The sequence below is a fragment of the Peromyscus californicus genome, unplaced genomic scaffold (genome assembly GCF_007827085.1).
Source record: "Peromyscus californicus insignis strain IS unplaced genomic scaffold, ASM782708v3 Scaffold_11__1_contigs__length_118956290, whole genome shotgun sequence".
Lineage (NCBI taxonomy): Eukaryota > Metazoa > Chordata > Mammalia > Rodentia > Cricetidae > Peromyscus > Peromyscus californicus.
This window is the reverse complement of record NW_026294402.1, coordinates 6,598,549-6,626,245: the sequence shown is the minus strand read 5'-3', so window position 1 is coordinate 6,626,245 and position 27,697 is coordinate 6,598,549. Positions and strand designations below refer to the sequence as shown.

The 27,697-nt window shown below is 40.0% G+C and overlaps 1 protein-coding gene across 7 annotated transcripts in view; it reads left to right on the top strand.

The window, feature by feature from the left end:
- Positions 1–27,697, top strand: part of Cntn5 (contactin 5) — a 1,171,099-nt gene that overhangs the window by 914,198 nt on the left and 229,204 nt on the right. For all 7 annotated transcript variants that reach the window (XM_052752006.1, XM_052752033.1, XM_052752025.1 and 4 more), the window contains 3 exons: positions 1,091–1,227; positions 3,329–3,458; positions 5,084–5,234. In XM_052752006.1, coding sequence (XP_052607966.1) covers positions 1,091–1,227; positions 3,329–3,458; positions 5,084–5,234 — 418 coding nt within the window. The remainder of the gene's footprint in view (positions 1–1,090; positions 1,228–3,328; positions 3,459–5,083; positions 5,235–27,697) is intronic.

The following is a 27,697-nucleotide window of genomic DNA, read 5'->3' as shown; positions in this document are numbered from 1 at the left end:
GACCTTTATTTTGTCAGTTGCTAAGCAACTTGTACTACCAGCTGCAAACAGCATTTGAGGACACAGCCAGTCACATGCAAGGTGCAGAGTGACTTCGTTATTCTGAAATACAGATGTTGCGTCTAATGCTGAGCACACAAGGAATTACAGTAAAAAATACTCCTGCTTTGACTATGTTTTAAACAAAATATATGAACACAGAGTAATTTTCTTTAAGAAAATTTTATTTACAAGTAGGTCAATAGAGAAAAGACATTTTAACTTTCATTTTGTACATTCTATGGAAGCTCACAATGTTTAATGATAAAGGAATTGTTATATGTTATGATTTTGAAACTTTTTCACTAATTATGTTGAATGTGAATAAATTCTGAAAAAAATATGCTAAATAAAATTCAAACTAAAAATTTAGTTTTCCAAAATCATCACGCGTACACATACACACACACACACACACACACACACACACACACACACACACACACACATACACACACACATCTGAGCAACTATTAACAGGACCTAGTGTGTGATGCTATCCACAAGAGTCATTGTTTGCAGTGACTGACTCCCTTATATGCAAGCTCTGGAGAGAAACAAACTGCTTGCTTTAAAATTGTGTGTGTGTGTGTGTGTGTGTGTGTGTGTGTGTACATACATACATGGGTGTGTTTAAGATATAATTTACACTTACAGAAATACCTTCAATAAGCATAATTTTCACATTGTCCTATTTGTTGTTCAGGGAACAGTTCTGTGTGTAACGACATGGTCCCCTGTGTAATAATGACATTCTCCTTGTGTAATAATGACATGCTCCCTGTGTAATAATTATGTGTTCCCCTGTGTAAGGATGTTCTCTCCTGTGTAATGACATGCCCCCCTGTGAAATAATGATGGGCTCTCCTTTGCAATGAATTTCTCTCCTGTTTAGTGGCATGCCCCCCTGTGTAATGATGTGCTCCCCTGTGCTTATGTGAATGCTATAAGTAAGGACTAAATCTGTGGAAATTCAGTGACTTTTCCTCTGTGAAGGTTAGATGTGGTAAATGTACTGAGTTCACTTTTCTTTTCTGCCTCAATGCTACAGCATACCCACACTGGGTACAGAAACTGAACGACACCCAGCTGGACAGTGGGAGCCCTCTGCAGTGGGAATGCAAGGCTACTGGAAAGCCCAGGCCCACATACCGCTGGCTGAAGAATGGAGCACCCCTCCGGCCACAGGTATGGTGGGAACTCAGAACTTCTGCCTAGTAATTTAAGTACTCTGGTGTCTTAGGGTGGCTATTGCTGTGATGAAACACCATGACCAAAAGTAACTCTGGGAAAAAAGTGTTCATTTCTCTCACAGTTCCCTGTAACAGTCCATCATCAACAGCAGTGAGGGCAGAAACTCAAGCAGGGCAGGAGCCTGGAGGCAGAAGCTGATGCATAAGTCATGGAGGTGTGCTGTGTACTGACTTACTCAGCCTGCTTTCTTATAGAACCCAGGACCACCAGCCCAGGGATGGCAACACCCACAATGGGCTGGGCCCTCCCCCATCATTTACTAGTCAAGAAAATGTCCTACAGCCCAATCTTATGGAAGCATTTCCTCAACCAAGGCTCCTTCCTCTCTGATGACTCTAGCTTGTATCAAGCTGACATAAAACTACCCAATATACATGGCATGCAGCATAAAATGGTCCTCTTTTACCTTTTGATATGTGTGTATATACCTATGTAATATATAAAAATCATTCATTATTTTAATCATCTGATTGGAGTAGTACATTATACAAAAGTTATTTAAAGCCTATAAATTCATAGGAAAATTTCATTGATCATCATAGACTTGCTACCATTTCTAACTGACCTTTAGATATCATTTAGCTTGGGGTCCCCATTGTGCACATGATGAAATTTATCTGGAGTACAGAATTATTTAGGTTTATGTTTCTGTATGAATAAAAACTAGAATAGAATTGTGGTGACCTGTGTCCTAGGGAGGGAACAAACTTGGTGATTTTCACACTTAACATATGTCTTTTCAGTAAATCTACTGAATACTTATAAAACCATTTTCTGTATGCCAAATTTACATTGACTACTTTTTAATTGCATAATAAGGAGGTTAATTTTAATAGCTCTCTTCCTTGCTTGTGACCTTCACAGGAAGGTGATCAGAAGAGGAATAGTTCAATATTTATAACCAACACAGAGGATCCGTGCAGACAGTTTTAGCTGAGTGCAAAGTCCTGTCAGGCAGTGTGATGTTACCATGTGACTTGTGTACTATTTACCTCCTGGAACCTCAGTTTCTTCCATTTTAAAACCAGACCTTTCCGACAGTTTTATCAAACTCTGGTATTCTCTTGTTCTGAAGCCAGGTAAACCTAAAGAAAATGTAGCTACACAAAAAGCCAGGTACAAATACAAAGCCATGAAAGCAAACATAGGTTCCAGTTTATAAGCTCTTCCTCACTAACCTTCTTAGGGATTCCTCCTAGGTGAAGCAATGATGGTTGGATCTTTTATTCCCAACATTCAGGTCACACAAATCTCTCAGCCAGATATTTGCTGAATGAATGGGTTATGTTAAAAATGGTATCAAATTACTTCACGTCTCTAACGATTAATAATGGAATCCCTACTCATGAAGATGTTAAAACCTAAGATGTGGTCATTGTTAAGTTTAAAAGAAAATAACTCTATTTTTAACATTTTAATGGTGAAATTTGTTTTTGAGTTGTACTCTTTCCTTCTAGATATGCTCTTTGACCTTGATTTTCCTCAACTTACACATGTCAGATCTGCTTTTAAAAAACCTCCACATAATAATGAAGTTTGTATTTTCCAGTTGATAATTGTGTATAGAACCTAACTATAGGATAGTTGTTACTATTATTGTTGTTGTTAATCTCTGTTAGTTGTTTAACAAGTAAAAAAAGTGTCAAATATCTGGCCAGATGGACACAAGGACCATTGCTATGACCTTGGTGGTTGTTTACCTATATTCTGTTCCAAACTCTCGATTCTTTCCAGACTGGGCCTAGTTTTGACTTCTGCTTTGTTAAAGGAATATCTGTCAACTTATCCTCTGTTGGTTCTTCTCTTGGATTCAACTAGTCTGCCAAACAAAGCTGCCTCAGAAAAGAAACAAAAAATACTGAGCAAGAAATCATAATTTCCAAAAGGCATAATACTGTACTAAATAATTAACTTGCACAGTAATGTTTATTTAACTGCATTAATTGGAGACCTCCTTTGGGTGGTTTCCAATATTTGATTTAGATGGTTGGCTTGAGCTGTTTACTAGATCTCACCTTTTTGTATTCCATTACAGAGCAGAGTGGATACAGTTAATGGAGTATTGGCGATCCATAGTGTGAACCAATCAGACGCTGGAATGTATCAGTGTTTGGCTGAGAATAAATATGGAGCTATTTATGCGAGCGCTGAGCTGAAGATCCTAGGTATGCAGTTTCTCAGCAAATACACAGGAAAGAAGTTTGGATTCTTTTCCTACCCATTCTTACTATAGTGAAGTTTTACTTTGTGAATCTCAAACGTATTTTATGTCTTGAAAAGAAACACTGTATCTCATTGATATTCTGTAAGCTCTTGAAGATAGCTTTCCCTTCTGCAGCTTCTCCCATCATGTGTATGTGCATGACTTTAGTCTTCATCTTAAATGGATGTTACAATATGTCTTTGATATTGACATGAAATAAAATTATGTATTGCATATGTTAATTTTCACCTTGAGGGTGTATAAGGGGCTACTCTTGCTTCCTTTCTCTTGCTGTATTAAAACACCATATCCAAAGCAGCTCAAAGGAGGAAAGGGTTTACCTTACACTTCCAGGTCACAGTCCATCCGGACAAGAACTTGAAGCAGAAGCTATGGAGGGATGCTTCTTACTAGCTCAAGTGGATTCATGCTTAGTTAACTTTTCTAGACAGCCCAGAAGTACCAGCCTAGGAATGCTGTCACCCACAGTGAGCTGGGCCCTCTTGTATTAAGTAATAATCATGACAATCCCACATACACATAGGTCAATCTTTTCTGGGCAGTTCCTCAACCAAGGCTTTCTCTCTGAGGACACTAGGCTGATTCAAGTCAACAAAACTAACTAGGACAGGGATTCTAGTATTTGGTCAACCTGTCCTCTTCCTGTAGAAATGCTAATGTTCTCCCAAGTAGTTGCTGATTACCACTGTAATCATGTATGTGACACCAGAGTGAATAGCCAGCCCCTTCTCATAAGCACCTGGTACTATAGGTCTGCATTGGAAAGAAAAGCCTTTCTGGGGTCCAAAGAACAAGCATAGAAAGTTCCACCTTTGCTAAGGTAAGACTGGACATGAGCTCAAGTCCACAACTGAATAGTGTCAGGAAATTTCACCCAGACTTCTCAGAGTAAGGCTGGAGTGTTGGGGACATGCAAACCATGTTTGCTTTGTCACACTCAGTTGGTTTCCTGAGCTTTTGTTCTGGGATGGCCTGTAGTACAAAGAGAGATACAGAACCCAAAATTGACTCTCTTGGCTGAGCTCCTAACCAATGTCCAAGTGAGGCGCAGTTTTTCTTTTCTTTCTTTTTTTTTTTTTTTTTTTTTTTTTTTTTGGTTTTGGTTTTCCAGACAGGGTTTCTCTGTGTAGTTTTGCACCTTTCCTCGAACTCACTCTGTAGACCAGGCTGGCCTTGAACTCACAGAGATCCTCCTGGCTCTGCTTCCTGAGTGCTGGGACTAAAGGCGTGCACCACCACCGCCGGACTGTGCCATCACCACCACCACTGGGCTGTGCCACCACCGCCTAGCGAGGCGCAGTCTTTCAAAGTTGACCTCCATAATCATAAATAAAGCCTGTTGTATATCAAAGTACTATTTATTTGTAGTGCCACATATGCAGTCATAATGGACAGATAACCACAAGATCTTTGTTCATTAATAACAAATTAAATTTTGTGCTTATGTTGTATATTTTTTCATGAGATTTGAAGAGAAATGTTTCCCAGAGAAAAGAGTTGAACACGTGAGTGGATTAACTTTAGTCCTCAGCTCATTCTGATGGAACACCCTTGTCTTTACCATAGCCTCACCACCCTCTTTTGAACTGAATCAAGTGAAGAAAACAATAATTGTTACCAAAGACCGGGAAGTCCTCATAGAGTGTCGACCTCAGGGCGCTCCCAAGCCAACCATCTCCTGGAGGAAGGGAGACAAGTCAGTGAGAGGCAGCAAAAGGTGAGAACTTGATTTTGCATTTCAGTCTCTTAACATTGCAACTAACTTCTTTTATTAACATATGAAATAATGGGCTTCCCTCAGACCCCTTCATGCATAAGTGCCATCACATCATCATGCTTTGCTCTCTCCTGCAAACCTCTCCTACTCCCCGACCCTCCTCTGGCTTCTTCCCTCCCTCCCCCAAACTGTTCCACCCTTGGCTGTCATGTGCATAAGATATTTTGGAAGTTGCAGATGACACACATGAGGTATATATGAGTCTTGCGGAGATTATGTGATATTTCACAAACTAATTAAAATGTGATTTTTTTTCTATTTGTGATCCTAACAAGACCTAGCTCACTCTAACAATGTAGTACAACTTTTTTGCTGCCCAGTAAGAATTTCACTACATTTTAAATGAAACTAATTGTTTTTGCTTTTCATTCTGGCTTTGCTTTATGATGGCTTACATATTGTCTGTGATCATTTTATGGTCTGTGTTTTTGTTTGATGTTGGTATTTAAATAATGTGAACATATTCTGGAACTATTTGTTCTGCATAGTCATTTTATGATCAAATGTGTGCCATGTAATATTTGTACCAATGCTTGCTTTTCTGTTTTTAATCATGTCGGTGAAAAATAAAATCTGATTACTTTGATGGCAACAAGCACATTTGAAATGTGTAGCAGAATATTCAGCATATAAACATTTATCTCTGGAAAGCAAAAGGCAAACAAAAGAATATCACAGCAGTAAAAAAAAAAATTAAAAAAATCGAGACAAATGATGAGAATGAACCCATCCTGCTAGACTATGTCTTCTAGCTGGGCTGATCGGGCAAGTTCCAAGCTTTGCTGGTCATTATCCGTTGATATTTGAGGTACTGATTGAGGTGTGATAAAATGTCCTCTACTATGGAAACATAATGGTGTATATTATTGTATAAGAACTTTGTGTTTACCTGATCTATAAAAATAAGGAGTTTGACAAGTTCTACATGTCCAGAGGTAAGTACTAATATACTTAAATAATTCAAGTCAGCAATGGCTGTCTAGTTGAATAATCTTTTAAGTGACTTTGGAATACTTTTTAGAGAAATTTCTTTACAATGTGATGTCTTAGCAAGTCTAAGATACAGTGATTTAAATAGTTTCAGATGAGATTTGTTGCATGATTGAGTTCACGTAGAGGGGAGAGGTCTTTGTTGCTTGGATAGGGTGATTACATGGGTGTCAGGAGTCAGAATGAACATCTTGGCTTGAAAGAGAACTCTTCTGTCTTGTTTAGGAGTAACAAACTGTTACATCAACATTTTCCGTTGGATGGATCAGTTAAATCATGGCTCATTATGGGGATTTATCACTCATAGAGACAGAGAATCCTAGTATATAACTCTTACTAAAATGGGAAAATTTTGTTTTGCTGTGTAGTGAAAAAGGAAAATAGCTTGCATTGCTAGGTTATCACGTGTTCTGAATGTACTACAACTTTGGAGACATTGTCCAAAGATATAAGCCATTCTATCAAAAATGCATTATTCTGTTTTATGTTTCAAGGTAGAATGTGAACCTTCTATTTGCTGCAGTTCACTATACGAATGCTCATCAACTGCTCAGAAATGCCACACTGTGAGTTTAAAATTAGGTGGCATCTGTTTTTATAGAGTGGGGATATTAACAGAGTAACAGAGTTAGGAATGTCTGTTAAAACAATAGAAACAAAATGAATTTAGCATTTTCTAGAAATTGAAAGCCACAGTTTATGGGTGGCATCTGCCCCACTCCCCATATACCCCTAAGTGCTCAGGTCACAAGATGGATGCTGACCTCAAGCCCATTTACCCATTTATTTCCAAATTTCAGTACTTCTCAGTGAAATGCTGTTCAGGAAGGAAACTGAAAAGTGAAATATTGGTGTTTTACTTATTCAAGGAAAAGCAAGATTTGGCTACACCCTGTCTTTCCCAGTCTATATATTTAAATCTACAAACTGGCTCTGCTTACGGACAAATAAGGACTTTTCCCCCTCTGAGACTGATAGATATAGCTAGGCCAGGGAACTTCTGTAATTCCAGATACTTGTGAGAGTGAGGCAGGAGGATCAAAAACTGAAGGTCATTCTGGGCTGAAGGGTGAATTCAAGGCCAAACTGGGCAGTGTAGTGAGACCCTGATCAAAAATAAGCAAAAAGAAAGCATGGGATTATGATGCAGTGAGGCTCAGTGCACATAGCGTATGTGAGGCCCTATGTCTAATCACTCCAACAAAAGCAAAGTAGGCATAGTAGCAAATACCATTTTCATTAATGTACAATGAGATACCATACTGAATCATCACGGCTTCTGTGAATGGCTCATTCATTTGGTCCTAAAAAGTGGAAGGGAGGATTGTGTCAGAGTTTAGGAGTCTATATAGTTGTTGTCTGTGTCCCGGGGCTCATTTATGTAGCATAACGATTGGCCGGTGAGAACAGCTGCTCAGTTGATCTGTCTCACCATCACTTATGATGGTGATGGCTATTTTAACCGGGGCATTCACAATTGCAAATCATTTCCCCACTCTGAGCAGCAGAATACTTCAGTGTATGAGAAATGAGCTCAGTTTCCTTGCTCATGCTTCCGTTTATTGAGCCCTAGAGTAGACCTGCTTCTTCTGAAACTTCAGACCTGGGATGTGGAGTGATGGCTCAGCAGTTCAGAGCACTTGCTGTTCGCAGAGGGGACCCAGTGTGCTTCCCAGCACTCACATACAACGGTGACTCGTAACTGTCTATGACTCCAGTTCTGTGGGGTTTCGTGCCCTCTCTGACTTTGCTGGTACCAGGTACACATGTAGTGCACATACATATGCACAGGCAAAATATTCATGAACACAAAATTAAAATAAATAATTCTTCTCGAAAATAAACAGTAACTTTGTTGACGTGTGAGAATTGAATGCAATGTCATATAAAAAATAAGTTGGCTGGGAGGTAAATGGCAGGTTAGTATGCAATTCTTGTTTAAATGGGAAGATTTTAGTTTCCTCCTATAGAGGAGGAGGAAAGGTGGAACAGGCAGAGGTGGTGAGGACACCACCACTGAAACTTTGGGTTTTTAGTGGTAACAAAGGTTTCTCCTATAAATAGTATGGTAGATCTCCATACCTCTCCTTTCTCCAGTAGTTGTGAGAAAAAATACATTTAAAACGTGTGTGTGTGTGTGTGTGTGTGTGTGTGTGTGTGTGTGTGTAGATCAGTGGAGAACTTGTGGGAGTCAGTTTTCTCTTCCTACCACGTGAGTCCTGGGGTTTGTTGACTCAGGTCATCAGGTTTGGCAGCGCATGGCTTTATCCGCTAAGCCATGCCGCAGTTCAGGAAAGGTATCTAGGTCACTCTGTGGTCCTAAGGAATTGCTTTTGTCACCTGCATGATGCACTTGCTCTTCGTCCCAGCCTCTTGCAACCTCTCCCTGCATTACTGCCCTCTCTCATTTACTGATTTCTCCTTCTGTGCCTTGGTAAGGCTGCTATACCAGAGAGATGAGTATTCACTTTTATCAGTTCTATAGTCTGACTATCTGGGGGAGTTACAAGGGAAAGTTGTGGAAATGGTTCAGTTTGTACATTACTTGCTGTTCCAGCAAGAAGACTTAGGTTCAATCCCTAGCCTCCTCATCAAAGCCTGGCTCTGGCAGCACCTGTGACCTTAGTGCTGTAAGAGCTTATGGGCAGAGACAAGCAGATTTCTGGAGGTCACTGGCCTGAGAATCAAGCCAGTTAGTGAGCTCCAGATCTGATCTAAGACGCTGTCTCAAAAATCATGACGGAAGACCACTGAGATATTTCAACAGGTAAGAGGACATAGACCCAGCCTTATGCCCTGAGCTCCATCCCACAACCTACATGGTGAAAGGAGAGAATGGACTCCTGGAAGTTGTCCTCTGACCTCCACATATGCACCATTGTTGCACACACATTCTCACATACTTACTATAGCCAGAAGTTTTCTCCAGTCCTGCAGAATCTCTTGACTCATGTCCCACAGCCGCTTGGTTCCAAATAAACACACAGAGGCTTATATTATTTACAAATGATATGGTCTAATGGCTCAGGCTTCTCACTAGCTAGCTCTTACATCTTAAATTAACCAATTTCTATAAATCTATAGTTTGTCATGTGACTTGTGGCTTACTGGTACTTTTACATCTTGCTTTTCCTGGCAGCAGCTAGCAGTGTCTCCTTTCTCTGTCTTTCTCCTTCCTCTCTCTCGAGTTAGAATGTCCCCCCTAACCTTACTCTGCCTCACCGTTGGCCAAACAGCTTTATTTATCAACCAGTCAGAGCAACACATATTCACAGCATACAGAATGACATCACCCACCAACTTACAAACTAAAGCAAATAACTAAATGTAAAAATATTTTAAAAGGTGAATGGATAATCTAACATCAACCTCTGCCCCCTACATATACATGTGTATGCACATTTGCACACCTATGTGCATACACAGGCATATGCCACCCACCCTGCTACACATACCCCATCCCCACACAATTTTCAGTAATTTTAAAAAGATTTCTCTCCCTATCTCTCTCTCCCCCTGCCCCTCTTCAGTTAGGATAGTTCCAGATTTTAGTGCATCATTTCTGAAACCCATCAGCACACATTAATTTAGTTTTCCTGTTGAAATGAGTGCTCTTGAGGGGTTCTCAGCATGGAGACTGCATAGGGACCTTCTTCTCCGACATACTGTCACAAGCCTGTTCTGCTCATCAAGCTCCTATTGGATTTCCACTCCAGCTCGTTATTCCCATTACTTGGCCATTAACTTTTGTTAAAATATAATCATCCAGAAACACTCCAGCAGCGCACACACATTAAATCTTCATTATTGCATGTTAAACTTCCCTACTTTCTGTGTGCAGTCTTGGCTTAGAGAAGAATACAAGGTTCTGAGTAGAGACATAGCTTTTAATCCTGTTCAATGGCATCTGTTTCAGCTGTTATTGACCATCATAGAAATGTTATAGATGTTTAAAACTTATTTACAATTATTAAAATTTTTAAATAATTCAAGTATGCCTTTTTTATTTCTAGGCAAAATAAGTTAGCAGTTACAGAGATGGTAAAGTATAATACAACTGCTTAAGAAATTCTGAAGCAAAAACTTAAAAAATAAGTTACAGTGTAGAGGAGTAATATCATAGGATAAGTGTTCTTTTATGCAACTGAAATCAAAGGAAAGACTTGTCCACAGTCCTTTGCGCGGTCCCCCTGCTCTCCAAAGGCATTTCTTAATGGCCAACTTTTCAACTTCCTCATTTAACACGCATAGAAAATTGCACTTGAAGTACCTATTAGTTGACTTCTTCTGGGAATTCATGTTGTGTTTATTGGGCAACAATGATCAAGCTCACACACTGACTCACAGACAAATGGAAAAATATATTCTTCATAAAAGCCCTACAGGACACTGTTACAGCAGGGGAAGTGGGTCTTCTCGCCCTTTGTGTGAAAGAAGAGGAATTCATGAGTACAATTAGGGTCCTGTTCCCACCCCCTTGTTTCCACCTCCATGCTGTGTTTGTTAATGAACATGCTGTTGTGTTGTTTTCTCAATGACAGTGTCTTTTATATATTAAGAACATAAAACAATGCAGACCCTAGGTATCTTCTTTTGTGTTTGGCATCTTGAAGTTGTACAATAAGAGTAAATGAGTATTCATTTATCAAGAGTATGTTACTGAGCCCCCTTTTAACTTAAAACCTATGCTTTTAGAGGAAATGAAATAATCCAAATGATATTATTTATCACAAGGAAAATGAAGATATCTGACTTCATAAGATTGACTACTCATGGCTGCTGGCAGTGTGCAGTGTGCTATCACCCACAACTGCTCTCCTGTGACTTCCCTGAGCTCAGGAGAGAAAGGAAAAGACATCTTACAGTTACTATTGTAGAGTTATGGATGGACTTCTTAGAATCAGGAAAAATTAAACTGTATAAGACTCAAGCTCCTTCAGCCACCCCTTGAAATGCTCATAACAGCACAATAAACAACGAGTCATAGTCACATTGGAAATGAAGATGATAGATACGTTCTTGACTTCTCAGTATAGCAGCCCTTCAAGTAGAAATGGGCTAAACTAAGTAATGATCAAGAAGCCTGTTATCCCAGCAACTGGAGGCCAAGACAGCAGGAATAAGAGTTTGAGGCTAGCCTAGTCTACATAGTGGTCCCCTTAAAAAAATGGACAGGAAAACCAAAAGAAATGATCAACAACTTGTTCAAGCCTAAAACTCTGAAGTCACGTCAAAAATCAGCAGAAAGACCTTTCCACTCATGCTTGCTCCATGACCTATCACTGAATTCAGATTGTAGACACTGTCTTCATTGTCATCTTCAGGGAAAACACTCCTGAAGGCAGCGGGATGCTTGTCTGCATCCTCTGATCCATCTACTCTTATCCTACACATCTTCGGATATTATGAAATTAGAACCACAGAAAAGAAATGGCATAAATCCTGGGATTTTAAATGAGTAATACATAGTAGTGTTGATAAATAGTGATATAGAGAACGATTGAAAAAAATCCATGATTTCTACAAGTGATAACCCATACACTTCTAGCAAAAAGAAAGAATGTAAATGTCTTCACCTCATGTTCGAATAGCTATGTATATGCTTGTGTATTGTTTACTTTATTAAATAATCATACATAGTAATAAGGATCATCCTTTCGTAGGACAAGATGGTTGGAATAAATGAACACTCAATTCACTCTACATGGGCTACATCACAGGGTTAATCAGACCAGGAACTATGTGCTGACTAACCTCAAGATTAAAATTGGAGGATGAAGAACTGGGACGCTGAGAAAAAAGTAAAAAGACCAAGTTAGAACAGTAGCTCCTGACCAAACTAGCCCTGTGAACACAGTGGTACAAAAGTACAAAGTTCAGACACACATGAAGCATGAAGGTAAAGCAATAGTAGAGATGAGCTATCAGGAAATGTGTGTAACAAATGTGTATGTGTTTATATAGGAAACTTTATAATCATTAGCACTTCCAGAAGAAACAGCCAGAAATATGCTGAGTCAAAGCAATGAAAGCAGAGGCAGTATTGGAAAAATCAGAATTTAGGAACCCGTACCGCATATACACATACTGTAACACACACACCTTACATGTGACACACATAATATACACATAGCCTCCAGATAGGACATGGCCCCACACACATCCACCACATACACACCATACATACATGCACACATACCACACAGTTCACAGGCGCGCACACACACACACACACACACACACAGAGTTTTACAGCACTGATATACGTGTACATATAAGATGCATTTATATGGAACACTGCAGTTTTTCTGAAACTGTTCCTGATGAGCATTTGATGATCACATGGTAAATGATGTCACACCACCAGTGTATTTCAAATCATGTAAATTTGAAATAAATTTTATTTTGAGAGAAAACACAGGTATATTCACTCTTACATTAAAAAATTGGGAATAAACACAACTAATTGTTCAAAGGTTAAAAATGTATGAATTAAGCCGGGCAGTGGTGGCGCACGCCTTTAATCCCAGCACTCGGGAGGCAGAGCCAGGTGGATCTTTGTGAGTTCAAGGCCAGCCTGGTCTACAGAGTGAGTTCCAGGAAAGGTGCAAAGCTACACAGAGAAACCCTGTCTCAAAAAACCAAAAAAAAAAAAATGTATGAATTAGTAATAAATTTTAATCTCCATTTTTATGTATTTCTATATTTTATGTTATTTATAATTTTTATAACTGTTCATAGAAAAAGAAAATTTAGGAGGTGTCATAAGATTTTATAGTAGGACTTGTCACATGTTAAAATGACGTATTGCTAATCACATGGTTCAAATAACTAAAATAATGTAGATTTGGTCTCAGTCTTAGGGCAGAATGTTACTGTCAATATTCTGTCTTCAAACTACATTGAACTTTCACTGTGCGGAGGCAGGACCTTCCCTGAGTGATTTCAAGATGGCAACACTTGCATTTGCTCATGTCTTTTTCTTTCTTTGTACACACTGACCATTCTCAGCAACAGTGCAATCTCACTCAGAAGAAAGGGGTGTCCCTCTTCCTGGAATGTTTAACCAAACACAATTCTGAGAGTTTACAGATAGTGGGAAGATAAATGGTTTACACTAACTTCCAACACTGATTTTTACTGAAGTGCTGAGGAAGAACCCTCTAAGTCAGATACTGACTTTTAAGCTCAAAGGCATTAAGTGATTTGTTTAAAATTACCTGTCACAAAACAACATTAAAGCCACGTCTGGTGCTAGTCAATAAATCTATAATTCTATGATCAAAGTGAGAAAAAATGAAAATGAAACTGCATTTCAATCACACAAAGAAGGTAGTAGAATTCACCTCTCCCACCTTGTGAGACAGTTTCCCAAGGCTCTAGTTAGCCGTAAACTTGTAGCTGGTCTTAAGTTCAGGTCCCTCCTCCTGCCTCTGCCTTCTGAAGACTCAGATTGTGTCACTGTGTCTGACTAAAATTCAGGTTGTGTTTTGTCATTCTGTTTCTGTGTTGGTCTCAATCCCAGGTCTCACACAAGCCAAACAAGCACCCACCACAGGAGTTTATCCCCAGCCCTCTCTCCACTTTTTATTTGGACAGAGAGTCTCACATTCTAGCCCAGGCTGGCCTCAGACTCACTGTCTTCCCCTTATGGACCCAGTGCTGGGACTATAGGCATGAATCACCAGGCCCAGGGTTCTCTCAGAGTATCATGTGTGGATTTTGCTTTCTGTTCTGCAGTCAAGCACTTTGAGACTGACTTCATAACTAGTTTTAACACTTCACATAGGTTCAGACATCCTAAATGAAGAACTTTTATTAATCCATCTGCACATTTTATGATGTAACAGTAAGCTATCTTGGGTTTTCAATTGTATATGAATTGTAGAGCTGGAGACCACATATCCTAGGCTCTTTTGCCAGATGATGAGATTCTGTGTGATGAGACAGCAGTTGTACAGTTTCTCAGCAGCATCCTTGAAGGGAAGCTGCTTGCTCTCCCTGTTTGTCCCACATGGGCTAGTGCGGTAGTTTTATTGTTGAAAATTGAACTGAGAGTCCAAGGGCAAAGTCAAAACAAGGAGAACCAGTCCCTTAATGACTGCATGGACTATCTTCTAAGCCACCTAAGCTATCCACCTAAGCCACACCCAGCTTTGACCGAGAGAGGAAGAAATACTGGATCTTCTAAAGCCACAGGTTTGTTATTACAAGTGCATCTTGTATTAATAAATCCAGCATCCAGTTAAAAATGACCCCATAAAACCCAAATATAGACAATTTTTTTATTTCTTTTCTAACACTCCTGGGGAGGCTGAGCCATTTGTTTGTCTTCTAGAAAGATAATAAAATTTGTTTCTGGCTTGTTATGCTTTCTTATTTTTAAATTCAAATCTATTTCTAAACAATACAATAAAAAACAGGAAATTACTTACTTTGGTAACAGCTATATGATATTCTCATACATGTATGCATTATATAATGTTTATATCAGGTTAAAGATCTTTGTCTCCCCAAGATTTATCCAGTCTTTATATAGAAATATTTCCTTCTAGCCATTATGGGATTAGGGAGAAATCTGGTGCTAGGGAAAGCCCCAGGAATCCACAAGGATGTCCCCAGCTAAGACTCTTAGCAGTGGTGGAGAGGGCGCTTGAATTAGCCTTCCCCTGTACTCAGACTGGTGACTATCCTAATTGTCATCATAGAACCTATATCTAGCAACTGATAGAAGCAGATGCAGAGATCCACAGCCAAGCACTTGGCCAAGCTCCTGGAGTTCAGTTGAAGAGAGAGAGGAAGGACTATAAAAACAAGGTGGGGGAACAAGATCGTGATGGAAAAAACTACAGAGACAGCTGATCCAAGCTAGTGAGAGCCCATGGGAACTCTGGACTGGCAGCTGGGGAGCCTGCATGGGACTGCACTAGGCCCCTTGAAAGAGGGTGACAGATGTGTGGCTTGATCTGTTTGTGAGTCCCCTGGCATTCAGACCAGGACTCATCCTGAGTACATGAACTGGCTTTTTTAGAGCCCATTCCCTATGGTGCAATGCCTTACTCAGCCTTGATGTAGAGGGGAGTGGCTTGGGCCTGTCCCAACTTGATATGCCAGCCTATATTGACTACCCAAGGCAGCCCTTAACCCCTATGAGGAGTAGGTAGGGGTGGGATGGAGGAGGTGAAGAGGAAGCAGGAGAAAGGGAGAGAGGGTGAACAGTGGGTGGTATGCAAAATGAAAAAAACTTTAAATAAACAAGTAAATCTTAAAAAATAATATGCAAGCATAAAAAAGTATTTCCTTCTAGCTTTTTAAAATATAAATATATTGTCACTATCTATAGTTGTCTGAGATACAGCACAACAGATTTCTTTTTAAATTTTTTTAGTTATATTTCATTCATTTGTTTTGAGTGCATGTGTGTGTTTGGGGATATGCATGCCACAGTGTTGTGGAGATGAGAGCATGACCTGCAGGGCCCAGTCTTTTCTTCAGCCATGTGGGTCCTAGGGACGAAACTCAGGACGTTGGGCTTGACGGCAGGTGCCTTTCGCCACTGAGCTGTCCCATGAGCGCCAAGACTTCTTAGCCCTTCCTAACTGCCCGTCTATGGCCATAGCACCACACAACTGATTTAGTCTATCAGCTGCCATTGTTCAACCTCTCTCACCCCATCCTGCTCCTATTTCTCCAGTCTCTGACTATACTGTTTGTCCTTAGTTCCCCTGAGTTCAATTTCCCACATTCCACCTACTTAGAAAATACACATACATGTGAGAGTATTAGGTACGTTTTGAACCTAATTTTCCTTCCAACAAAAGAAAGGATGTCAAGGTACAAACTAATGAACCCAATAACCAAAATTCCATCTTAGTATTATTTTTCACTTCCTCTATATGATGATAAACTAGACCACATAGGTTTTAGTGATTGTTACAATTAAAAAAAAATGTCTGTGCCTTTGTCTTCTCACTGCCAAATTAATGAGAGGACCTGATATTATGCATAAATTACTTGTAAAGTCAGCATCACAATTCCAGTGCTTCTGCCCCTGATTTTTCATTCCTGATCTATCTTGGTTTGAGCAAAATACAGTGTTTCAAAACTCATTCCATTCTTAGAATGCATAACCCCAAATAGTACAAATGTACTGAGAAACAGCATCCCAACTCTATTAAGTTGTTGATTAAAAAAAAGGGAGGGAAAGTGTTCTCATGGCCTCAAATACCCGCACCTTAGCTGCCCTGTTGACATAATAAAATAGTGATGAAAAATCTTCAAGCATGTGACCTGCAATTACATGTAGAGGACAACACATCAGAAAGCCTTATATTCTTTTTGTTCTGGTATGTCCCAAGTTGAAGGTCATAGAAGAGCTTCAGATTCCTCCCCAAAGGCCTTTGAAGATTCCTTTCTGTTTCCTGCTGTCACCACCAGCCTGTCTCTTGTTTCCTTTTCCCTTAATTGTTAAATATAACAAAACAGGCATCAACTCCCTTAGGGAAGTACCAAGGAAGAACTCGGGCGGTTTAAGCCGTAAATGACAACAGAATAAGGCTGCCGCTGTTGTCCTAGACGCTTCTCCAGCTTGCAGCTTTACATCTCTATCTAATTACCAGTTTAGCAAACAGTTCATAAATTCTACTTTTAACTATGGTTCATTTACCCCAGTTACTATAAACAGTTGCACAAGTTGCCTGGCTGTGAGCTCCAAGTAGGCACAACTTGAACAAGCCATTAATTGCTTAAAGGATTTTCTTTTCCAAAAGCCCCCTAGACTACAACTTACAGCTTAATTTGTCCTTAATACAAACAACAACTAAAATATTTGGGAATTCAAGCATCCAAGTGTGTGCCACTGACTGATCCTGCTACCTCCCCAAGTGACTCTTCGTTGAATATAAAATAGAGAAGAAAAGTTTCAGAGAATGTTAAGAAAAAGCATTCTACAGTGGAGATGTTTAGCTACCTCTGGGATTAGCTACTAATCCCAATAGTCACTTCTTTTCAGTTTTTTTCATAAATCATTCTCTAATTTAACTATCATTAGTTCATATTGGGAATTAGAATCGTGGCTACAAATTAGAGTGTTAACCTTGACTGTAGCCAAGCAGTGGTGGCACATGCCTTTAATCTCTGCACTTGGGCAGAGGCAAGTGGATCTCTGAGTTAGAGGCCAGCCTGGTCAAAAGAGTTAGTTCCAGGACAGACGGGGCTACACAGAGTAACCCTGTCTTTAAAAAACAAAACAAACAAAAACAAAAACAAAACAAAACCCTTGACTGCAGTGAAAATGACTGATACAGACCATTTCCAGAAAAGATAACCCAAGCACCAAACAGACCTGAGTTAGCACTGGCTTGCTTGCTTCTCTCCACATTAAAACAGCTCTGTCTAGAAACTAACAATTGGTCAACTGTGGAGAATCAGTGAAGTGCTCAGTCACAAATGGGATGTCTATGTCACCTCTTCCCCAGGGCTCAGGGACTCTTGTGAAAGGGGGGACAGAAATATTGCAAGAGGCAGATGTCAGAGAGGACCAGAGTCAGACAGTGTCTTCAGGACACGACACGCAGCTGTATTTATGGACTCAGAGAAGCAGTGTTTGATTGCACAAGATCTGGACACGGACACGAGCAAGTGATTTTATTCTAGCTTGGAGTGAGGAGGCCCTCACTAGGAGCTACTGACAGTTGATGGTGTCTGGGGAAGGAAGAAGAAGTTGTCTTCAAGGGTGTGGCCCTTGAACTGCACACCAAGAGATTGCTCTATACCATGAGCATCTGGGCAGCACAAATTAAACTCTGTGGATCATTAAAAGAAAAGAAGAACTGAAGTTAGGAAGGGGCGAAGTGGAGGTGTTGCTGTGGGAGGATTTGGGCGTGGAGATAATCAAAATGAATCGTATGTAATTCTCAGAGTTAATAAAATATAAAAACAGATACAAAATTAAAGTATGTATGTGTATGTACATATACATATATATGTAGACGTATCTATGTAGCTGTATCCATATTTTAAGGTGATTTCTGTGTTCTTGTTGTATCTGAAGGAATCAGAACACTAAACTAACTCTGTTACCCTCTCTTCCCAGTTGCACATAATCCATCTGCTTCTTCCCTTCTGCCACAAAAGGATAGGCCAGGTACAGTTATGTGCAATTTGATTCATCTCAGGGAAAACAAACCTTTGTTTAGCAGATGGTAAGATGCTATGCCAGTTCATATCAAGGCAAGAGAAAGAGGCCCTTTCCCCAAAGAGGCACTGTTAAGTGCTCAGGAGTAACACAGGCCTTGATCCCTATAACATAGCATGGAAAAACTGTCCCCACTAAGGCAATAATAAAACTAGCTCCATGTCCTAAGGAGAGGAAATGTTAAATATGTGCTACTTTTTTGCAGTCCTCATAATTAGATAATATTCTAAGAAAGATATAATTGTCCACTTACGTGAATTTAGTCATAGATGGCCAAGGCTCATACACACAGCAAATAGCTCGGGCAGATAGAACATCCAATTCTGTTTAAGTCCAAAGCAGCCTTAGACTGCTGAGTGGCACAAAACCCTATGATAGTCCACGGAGTAAAGAATAAAATCTAGATAGAGAGCAAGGAATAGGTTTGGATGAACTATTTAAAATGACTCTTGAATATGATTTTGGCTTGTAGAGACAGAGTATATTTTAGGACAGGAGTTCAGAATTGGAAAAAGTACTATCATGAATCCAGGACACTTTATGAAAATATGTATAATGATTTGGGTCAAAATGTGGATTACAGTTACCAAAGGACAATAAAGCAGATAGTTCAAATAGCAGTGGGCTGAGGACTTAGAAAGGCAGACTGGTTTGTCCTTCATTTGGTGTCTCAAAGGTAGACCTGAAGACACTAATTCATGCCTGTAAATTTACAGAGAAGAGTAGACAGAAAAGCTGTTTACTAGACAGCTTAGCCAGTGTTGGAAGACAAAAAGAATTCAAAATTAGGCAAATGCCCTGGCTTTGCCTTACGGTGATAAATTCCCTGAGAAAATCAAGTTAAAGAGAAGAAAGGGAATTTGGTTCATTGTTTCCAATGTGTATGCTCATGGTCATCTGGGTCCTGGCCTGTGGAGATGCAGAATATCAGGATAGGAGCAGTGTTTCAGGAGACTGCTCACATTATGGCAGCCAGGAAACACACAGGGGTCCACAGTGACAGAATATCACTCCCTTCAAATGTCCCCATAGATTTTCTTCTTCAAAGACCTGCTTCTTCAAAGAAGACGTCATCTACCATCACCTGTGAGCGATGACTCCATCTATAGAGGGATTGATGGGGTCAGAGTTCTGATCACTTCCCAGCCTCACATCAGAGCCCTGCTGTGTGAGACCAAGGTCTCTGCCTGAGTATCAGCATCACATTGAGATATAAAACATAACAGGAGGAAAATAAAACCCCTATTATGTGTGATCATTTAATTGTCTTTAAAGAAAACCCAAAATAATCAGTAAAAAAAAAAAAATACTTGAATTTTTATGGAGCTTGATTATATTTTTTTAAATACAAATCCCTCCCAAATTTGCATTTCTATGCAATGAAACAAAAAGACTGAAAAAAATAATTTGTAATGCAGAAGGCTTGGGACAGTGAGGGGATGGCAGGATAGCATGCTTTTGGGAAATAGAGATGTTTTCATTTTAAATCTATTTTGAGTTAAAATGCAGTTGAATTTCTCCATGAATGGTAACTTTTCCCAGGTTACATTATCCTCAAGCTCCCCATATTTTATTAGTGCCATCTTTATCTGTCTTTCCCTGACTGAAACCAGAAAAGTATTTTAAGTACTATGTTCTCAAAGGTTTTTCCAAAAACGCCTTTTATTCATTAAAAAATTCTATGTAAAGCAATTTCAAAGACAACAAATAGCTTGAATTTCAGATTTTCTCATAGCAATTCAGAGACATTTTGTGCCTTTCATCACCAAAAGCCAGTTTCACTAGAGTGAAATAGAGACAACTTCTAAACACCCCTACTTCGATAGTTCTGTTTCTTAAGGATGTTGAAGACAAATTCTCTCCCTCCCCGTGTGTGTGTGTGTCCTGTACAGTGAACAGAAACAGGGAAAGAAAAGGCATAGGATGTCTGAGTATAAATCTGGTGACAATTCACTTTGTGTTTTTTCTAGAAACGTAGCTTAGCCTATAATTTTTTAGTGTGGTACTTCCTGTGTCGTAACAGGTCACTTAATATATGCATATTTTGGAGGTTTAATAGTTTGGGATGTTTTTTTGCTTGTTTGTTTTTTGAGATAGGGCTACAAGTCACACAGGCCACAGATGAGGATGACCTTGAACTGCTTCTTCTGCCTCTACCAGAGATTCATGTGTGCACCACCACATCTGGTGGCAAAGCTCTAACTTACACAATTATCATAATATTCTGGTTGGCCACCTACACTTTAAAACTGACAGGTACACACACACACACACACACACACACACACACACACACACACACACACAAGCACACATGTGAAATGGTTGAAACAGTACTTGGAAAATCTTTGTTGTCTCACCAATACTATTAATAATGGGTAAATAAACTTGTAAAAGTAACTTCTATGTCTAGAAGATATTTGGCTAAGACTCTTTTTTATTATAGTTAATATTCATTGGTAAAATTGTTACTCGAAATAAAAGCTGTATGATTTTATCAGTAACAGTAATGAAAATTACTAAGTTTGGTCCCCAGCATGGCAAAGGGTAAAGGAAAAGCTGACTATATGCAGATACAGAAAAACATAGACGTGTCGGCTCAATTAATCAGCAGTTACTTTCTTAATCACCCCTGCTTTATAGACAGATAAATCAAGTCTTAGGACAATGAAATCACCTGCCCCCAGTTGCTCATTAAGTGGGCTTGAAGACTCACATGTAAGAACAGCAGCCCCAGCCAAGCTTTCCCACAGGTCATAGGGTACTGACTCTCAGATACTTGCCTAACCTTCTGAGCCTCAGCTTCATCTTTCTGAAATGAGGATATGGAAAGTAAATGAGAGCAGTTATGAAGATTGGGCACATGACCTTCAGCAGCCTCTGGCATGTGAAGGACACTCAGGTATCAGCATCTGCCCTGCCATGAAGAGAATGTAAGCCAGGGTGGTCCTCACCTGCTAGGAGAGAGTGTGCTTTCACAATTTCTCTTTGGATTTCATCTTTAAAAAGGCAACTGAACCTGACCCACTTAAATCAGAGCTTGTTTCACAGTTCTAAGGAGCAGGAAGTCCAACATCACAGCATGGGCTGATGGCTGACAATGGCCCCCTCTCAGCCATGGACCTGCTGATTCCCTGTGTCCTCATAGTGTGTAAAGCTCATGAGTTTTGTTTTTCTTCTTTAATACCAATTATTTGTCCACATCCTCTACACAGATACACATCAATCATTTTGTTCAGCAGAGTTAATCATTGAAACTATTCAAAGTATCCCCCCAGCTACCTGTACAACACATGTGCTTTACCCAGCCTCCTTCCATAACAGCCTCTACCATGGCTCCTCTACCAGGCCTTTACCTGGACAACATCTCTACCTTGCAGCAGGTTCCTTTGTCACCACAGTGAAGCCACAGCCTTTTCTTCCTTCCATGACTGCCAGAGTTGAGCTCAGGTCTCGCATTCACTTGGTAAAGACTTTGCTAGCAGAACTGCCCCAGCTCCTCTCTTCAAATCGCCCAGCACACTCTGTGGCAGTCTCATTTGTCTTCCATGATCAGGATATGTGGCTTAGAGAGACTCTGGGCGGTGATGGGTTTGTGTCTTTTCCCTCACTAATCTCTGCACATGGAAGGATACCATGCACACTGTGCAAAGTAGAAAAGAAATACAAAGCTTTCTCATGCGCTCACAGGAAAACACATATACAATTTCTCTCTATCTCTGGGTCTTCATATCTCTGCACTTGAGTTTCTCAAAGGTGCATAGAGATAACTTCAACCTAAATTATGAAGGATAATACAGAGAGTGGGAAAAATGGCACTCTGAATTTTTTTGAAGAAAATTGTTATGAAAAAATGATATTATTACAAATTTTCACATAGGAATTCAACTTTCTCTTATAGGAGTAAGTCACAGCTGCACAGTATTGAATCACAAGTAAGAGGAAAAGGGCTGATTTTCTTTGTTTATTTAAGAATTTTAATTAAGCATAGTTGGTTATCCTTAATAGCTCCTCCCTTGCTAGCTTAAACTCTGATTCTCTGGTCAACATAATTAATGAAATGATTACTAAACTAAGAAGAAATAGCAATGAGTCTGAGTTTTCCCATCTCCCCAGCACTTGCCTGCTGAACCATTCAAAGCCAGAAAAGCAGCATCTGAGGCTAACATCAGCTGTATTCAAGCCCCGTGGTTTTCTGCTGAATGTGTCTTCTGGAGTGCACCTTCCCAGTGCCCAGTCTTTTAGGCACCATCCATGTTAGCACAAATCTGAACACTTTTCACAAACCACTTAATGTTGTTTAAAGCTCACAGGTAAATCATTTTAACTAAACTCTTGATAAGACTCTACTCTCCAAAATGTTCCTATATAGTTTTGAATGGTTATAAAATTGTCATTAAAAATTCAGCACATGGCACACCACATTAGACGTGTTACTTCTGTGTAAATCATGTATGTGGAGTAAGGCTGTGTTCTCCCCCCATACTGAGATCAATGCTTAAAATTTTATGTGATTACCCTGTGTGTGTGCCTACTGTATGCTGAGAGTGGTGTCGGGGGAGGTAATGTGTCTGCACCTGTGTGTCGGCTTAAAAGGAAGAGATTTTCAGTTTCCTTTCTCTTGAAGGGACTGGAATGCTCACAATGGCACAGAAGCTAGATGTGTAAGCAAGCTGTCCAAGGCAAAGGTAGCACATTTGAGTTATGTCTAAAGAGAATATAGACAGTACCCCATCCTCATGGCCCATATGCTGAGTGATGATGTGTGAGGACTACCCCTGTCTTCTCAATGGCCATCGCTGATTTGAGTTTCTAATCAGTCACATGTGTTTTACAACATTGTGTGGTTGTCTCCAAAACCCTGGTGCTTTCAAGGCCAACAGAAAAAGCCTGTCTTTCTCTAGCTCAGAATTCACAGATCTATTATTGTGGTTTGATGAGAATGGTCACTATAGGTTCATATGTTTTTGTATCTATATTGGATACATTAAGTGCCCAAGAGCTATTTAGTAGCCATGTTATCAAATCAACCATTATGATGTTACAGTACCTGTGGTCATGTAACTCTTATTTTCCTTAAAAATGACACTAAGTACAAAAGAAGTGATGTTGTCCATTTCAATATGCCAAAGAGAAGCCATGAGGTGATTCCCTTACATTAAAAGGTAAACATTATGAATTGGATAAAGAAGGAAATGACATTACCTGCCAAAGATTTATGCTAAGAATGCATCTTCCACCTGAGGAATGATGAAGGAAAGAGAACTCCATTCCCACTTTGTAGTCACAACTCTGATTGCAAAAGCTGCAGCTGCAGTGTATGATGAGTCCTTACTTAATATGAAAAAGGCACTGAATTTGTGTGTTTATCTTCAGGGAAGGATGTGCTATATACAAAGGTCCAGTTACAGTTTGGGGAGGGGACTTGGGAAAACTTAGGTTCTCATTCAATGTGGCCAGAGTGAAGTGTCCCCCACAAGCTCAAGTATGTGAACACTTTGTCCCCTGTTGGTGGTGCTGTTTGGGGAGTTTATGGGACTTGCTGGAGGAAGTATATTGCCAGGGTGCTTTGAGAATTGGGAGCCCTATCCCACTTGCAGGTCCCCCTCTGTTTCCTGTGTCTGTGCCTGAGAGGTGATCTCTCAGTTTCCAGATCCTGCCACCTGCTGTTTGCAGACATGCTTCCATGCCATGATGGACTCTTATCCCTCTAGATCCAGAAACTAATATAAATGCTTTCATCTCTAAATTGTTTTTGGTCATGATGTTTTGTAGCTGAAAGTTTTCCTGTGTCCCATCGGTCCTGCAGCCGCTCTGACAAGTAAATACACAGAGACTTATATTACTTACAAACTGTATGGCCTAATGGCTCAGGATTCTCACTAGCCATCTCCTATAACTTAACCAATTTCTATTCATCTATAAGTTGCCATGTGGCTTCGTGGCTTACTGGTACTTTCACATCTTGCTTCTCCTGGTGACAGCTGGCTTCTCTCTCCCCTCTGCCTTTCTTCCTATCTCTCTGCTTAGATTTCCCACCTGCCTCTAAGCTGCCTTGCCATAGGCCAAAAGAACTTTATTTACTAGCCAATGGGAGCAACATATATCCACAACATACAGGGAGACATCCCACAGCATGTTTGATCCCAGCAACAGAAAGTAACTGATGCAGTTGCCAAAAGCATAAAGGCAAGACTAACACCATAAGCCGAGAGGGTATGATTCCAGCTTAGAAAATGGGCTATATACTTTCAAGTATATCTTTCAGAACTGTAAACTGTCTTATTTTATTCTGTATCACCAACTATGGTTTTGAGTAGATTGGATGAGAAGTCTTAGTCTGCAGAGTTTTTCATATATGTTAACAACTCACATTGTGCTTTTGAAAGTCGTTGGTGCATTCCCACATCTCATGTATAGAGGTGTATGACCATAAGCCCTTCTCAGTGGATGTTCATAGCCCATATACAGATATAGATATATATATATATATAGATATATATATATCTATATATATCTATATATATCTATATATATATATATATCTCCTTGGATGTACTTCTATAGAGTTCACTTCGACTTCATCTCTGGTTTTAAAATATGGCCCTAGAAAAGAGGCTCCACTAAAACTTTATGGTGCAAGATGATATTTGAAGTACATCTAGGAAAATGCAAACATTCTTTCCAGTATGCCACTTGATCAACAACTCAGTCTCAACTTGGAGCTCTGGCCAGCTTTACATGTAAACCTTTGTGTGTTTTTGTTGGGAGAGGGCATATTATTAATGTTTCTCAAGCCTGAGAGAGAAAGCAATTATAGTACACACTTCTACTGGTTTTTATGTATGTGTGTGCCTTTGGTGATATATACAAATACTTCGTAAGACAATGTGTCTACATTATATCCTAGTTAAGAGATGTTGCTATTATCTGTAACTCCTGGCCACACATTGTAGTCCTCACTCAACAGAAAATGAATTTGCATCTATGGAATAGATCAAGAGCGACCCATGCAGGTTCCAGCATAGGCTGGGACTGGTTATTAGGCAGCTGGCTGACTTCACTGCAGGCCAGTGGTGCAGATGCCTGAGGCACCATTCTTGATGAGGTCTATGGTCCTTGGGTCCCTCTAGCATGGTTTCACATATTGCTCTCATCAAATGAACATTTTTTCCTTTGGAACGAGGAACCTTGTTTATATTTCCTATCAGGCCTCATAAACTCTGCATGTAGTCCTGTCACACGGTGTCTGACTGCCGTGTGGTCCCGAGCGCAGGCATTGGTTTGTACACACTTTACTTCCTAAATTCAGAAGGAGGGATATTGTTTTTGCTTCAGATCCTTTCAAAGACTAAGACATCATGTTTTCATAAGTATTAATACAGTATGTGGCTCATGTTACATGTACATTATTCAGAGATCTAAGCATACACACCTTCTTTGAGAGAGCCATCCTTCTGGACCTTTTGCCCTTGACTAGTGAGTATCTCATTAATCTCTTTCCCTAAAACCTGATCTCTCCCCAGTTTGGAATTATAGCACTTTTAAAACATACACACACACACACACACACACACACACACACACACACACATATATATATATATATATATATATATATATATATATATATATATATATATATATCTTCATATATGTATATAATGCATTTTTGTCCTATCTTCCTCTTATGATGAAAATTTTCTCCTTCTAAATAAGTGCCCTTCCTATGTTCATGTGTACATGTGTGCATGTGCATGCTTACGTTGTTTGTGTGTGTGTGTGTGTGTGTGTGTGTGTGTGTGTGTGTGTGTGTGTGTGTGTATTCAGGGTTCTCAGAGTTCCCTTTCTATATATAAAGTGGATTTATTTATTAGAATGACTTCCAGCGACTCCAACAATGGCTGCCTATGTATGTCCTAGAATCTAGATGTCTCAGTTGGCCTTCAGTACATGCTGGAATCTCAGAGAAGTAGGCTGTAATGCCAGTGAAGGAATGAACTTGCTAGCAAAGTGAGAGCAGGCAGGCCAAGAGCAAAAGCTTTGTTTTTCCATGTCCTTATTTAGGTTTCCCACAGAAGTGGTGATGGCTCAGCTTAGAGGTGAGTCCTCTACCTCAAAAATCCAGATTAGAAGTCCATCTTCCCCATATCAATTAAAAAATCCCTCACAAAAACCCAGATTAGAAGTCCATCGTCCCAATTCCAATTAAAAAATCCCTCACTGTTTTGTGTTTTTAGTTTATTCCACATGTAGTCAAGTTGACAAACAGGAATAGCATCACAGTGTCACTGTGTTTAATCAGGGTCCACTGTGTGAGCACAGGTAGGAGATTATGTACTGAAGCATGGGCAAATTATCAGTTGCTACACAACTGAAGAAAGTAGAACCCCTTCCCCCAAACACCATTAACAGTCAATAGGCCCTCAGGGAAAGTGAGGCCTCATTGCTTTATGCAGGTTTTACCTAGCTAACCACAGATTTACAACCTGTCAAAGTAGACAGTAAATGACTGCAGAGAGCTCAGGCAGGACTCCTCTCTCTCTCTCTCTCTCTCTCTCTCTCTCTCTCTCTCTCTCTCTCTCTCTCTCTCTCTCTCTCTGTCTCTCTCTCTGTCTTCTCTCTCTCTGTGTCTCTCTCTGTCTTCTCTTTCTCCCCTCCTCCTCCTCCCCACCCCCCACATCACACACACACACACACACACACACACACACACACACACACACACACACACACACAGGATGTGGAGAGCATCGTCATGGAAGGGATGGGTAGCAGAAAGACTCTAAGAGTCACAGGCTGCAAGGACAGGACATCTGTTAAACAAGATCTTATGGACATGACAAGATGTCTTTCCTGAACTCACAGCAGCTATGGATGATAGCACTCATGAACTATAATAAGGATAGTAAAACAAATGCCGTTTTGACATGTAAAAATAGCCTAGTTAGGACCCCTAATACACCCAAGGCTGCACCTGATAACAGGAACTCAATGACATCACTCACTCAAGATAACCAGATACAGTCCTAGACCCCATGATGCCCATGGGACAGTATATAAGCAGAGACCAAGAACAATGATCTGCTGTGCACATCTGGAAAGATGCCACCTTGATCTCCTGAGGCTAGAGAGTCTCCCCCAGGATCCTGACCCTCGAGTCAGAGACTTCTGTTAGAGACTGGACCCGACCTTCAGGTAAGACATATCACACAGG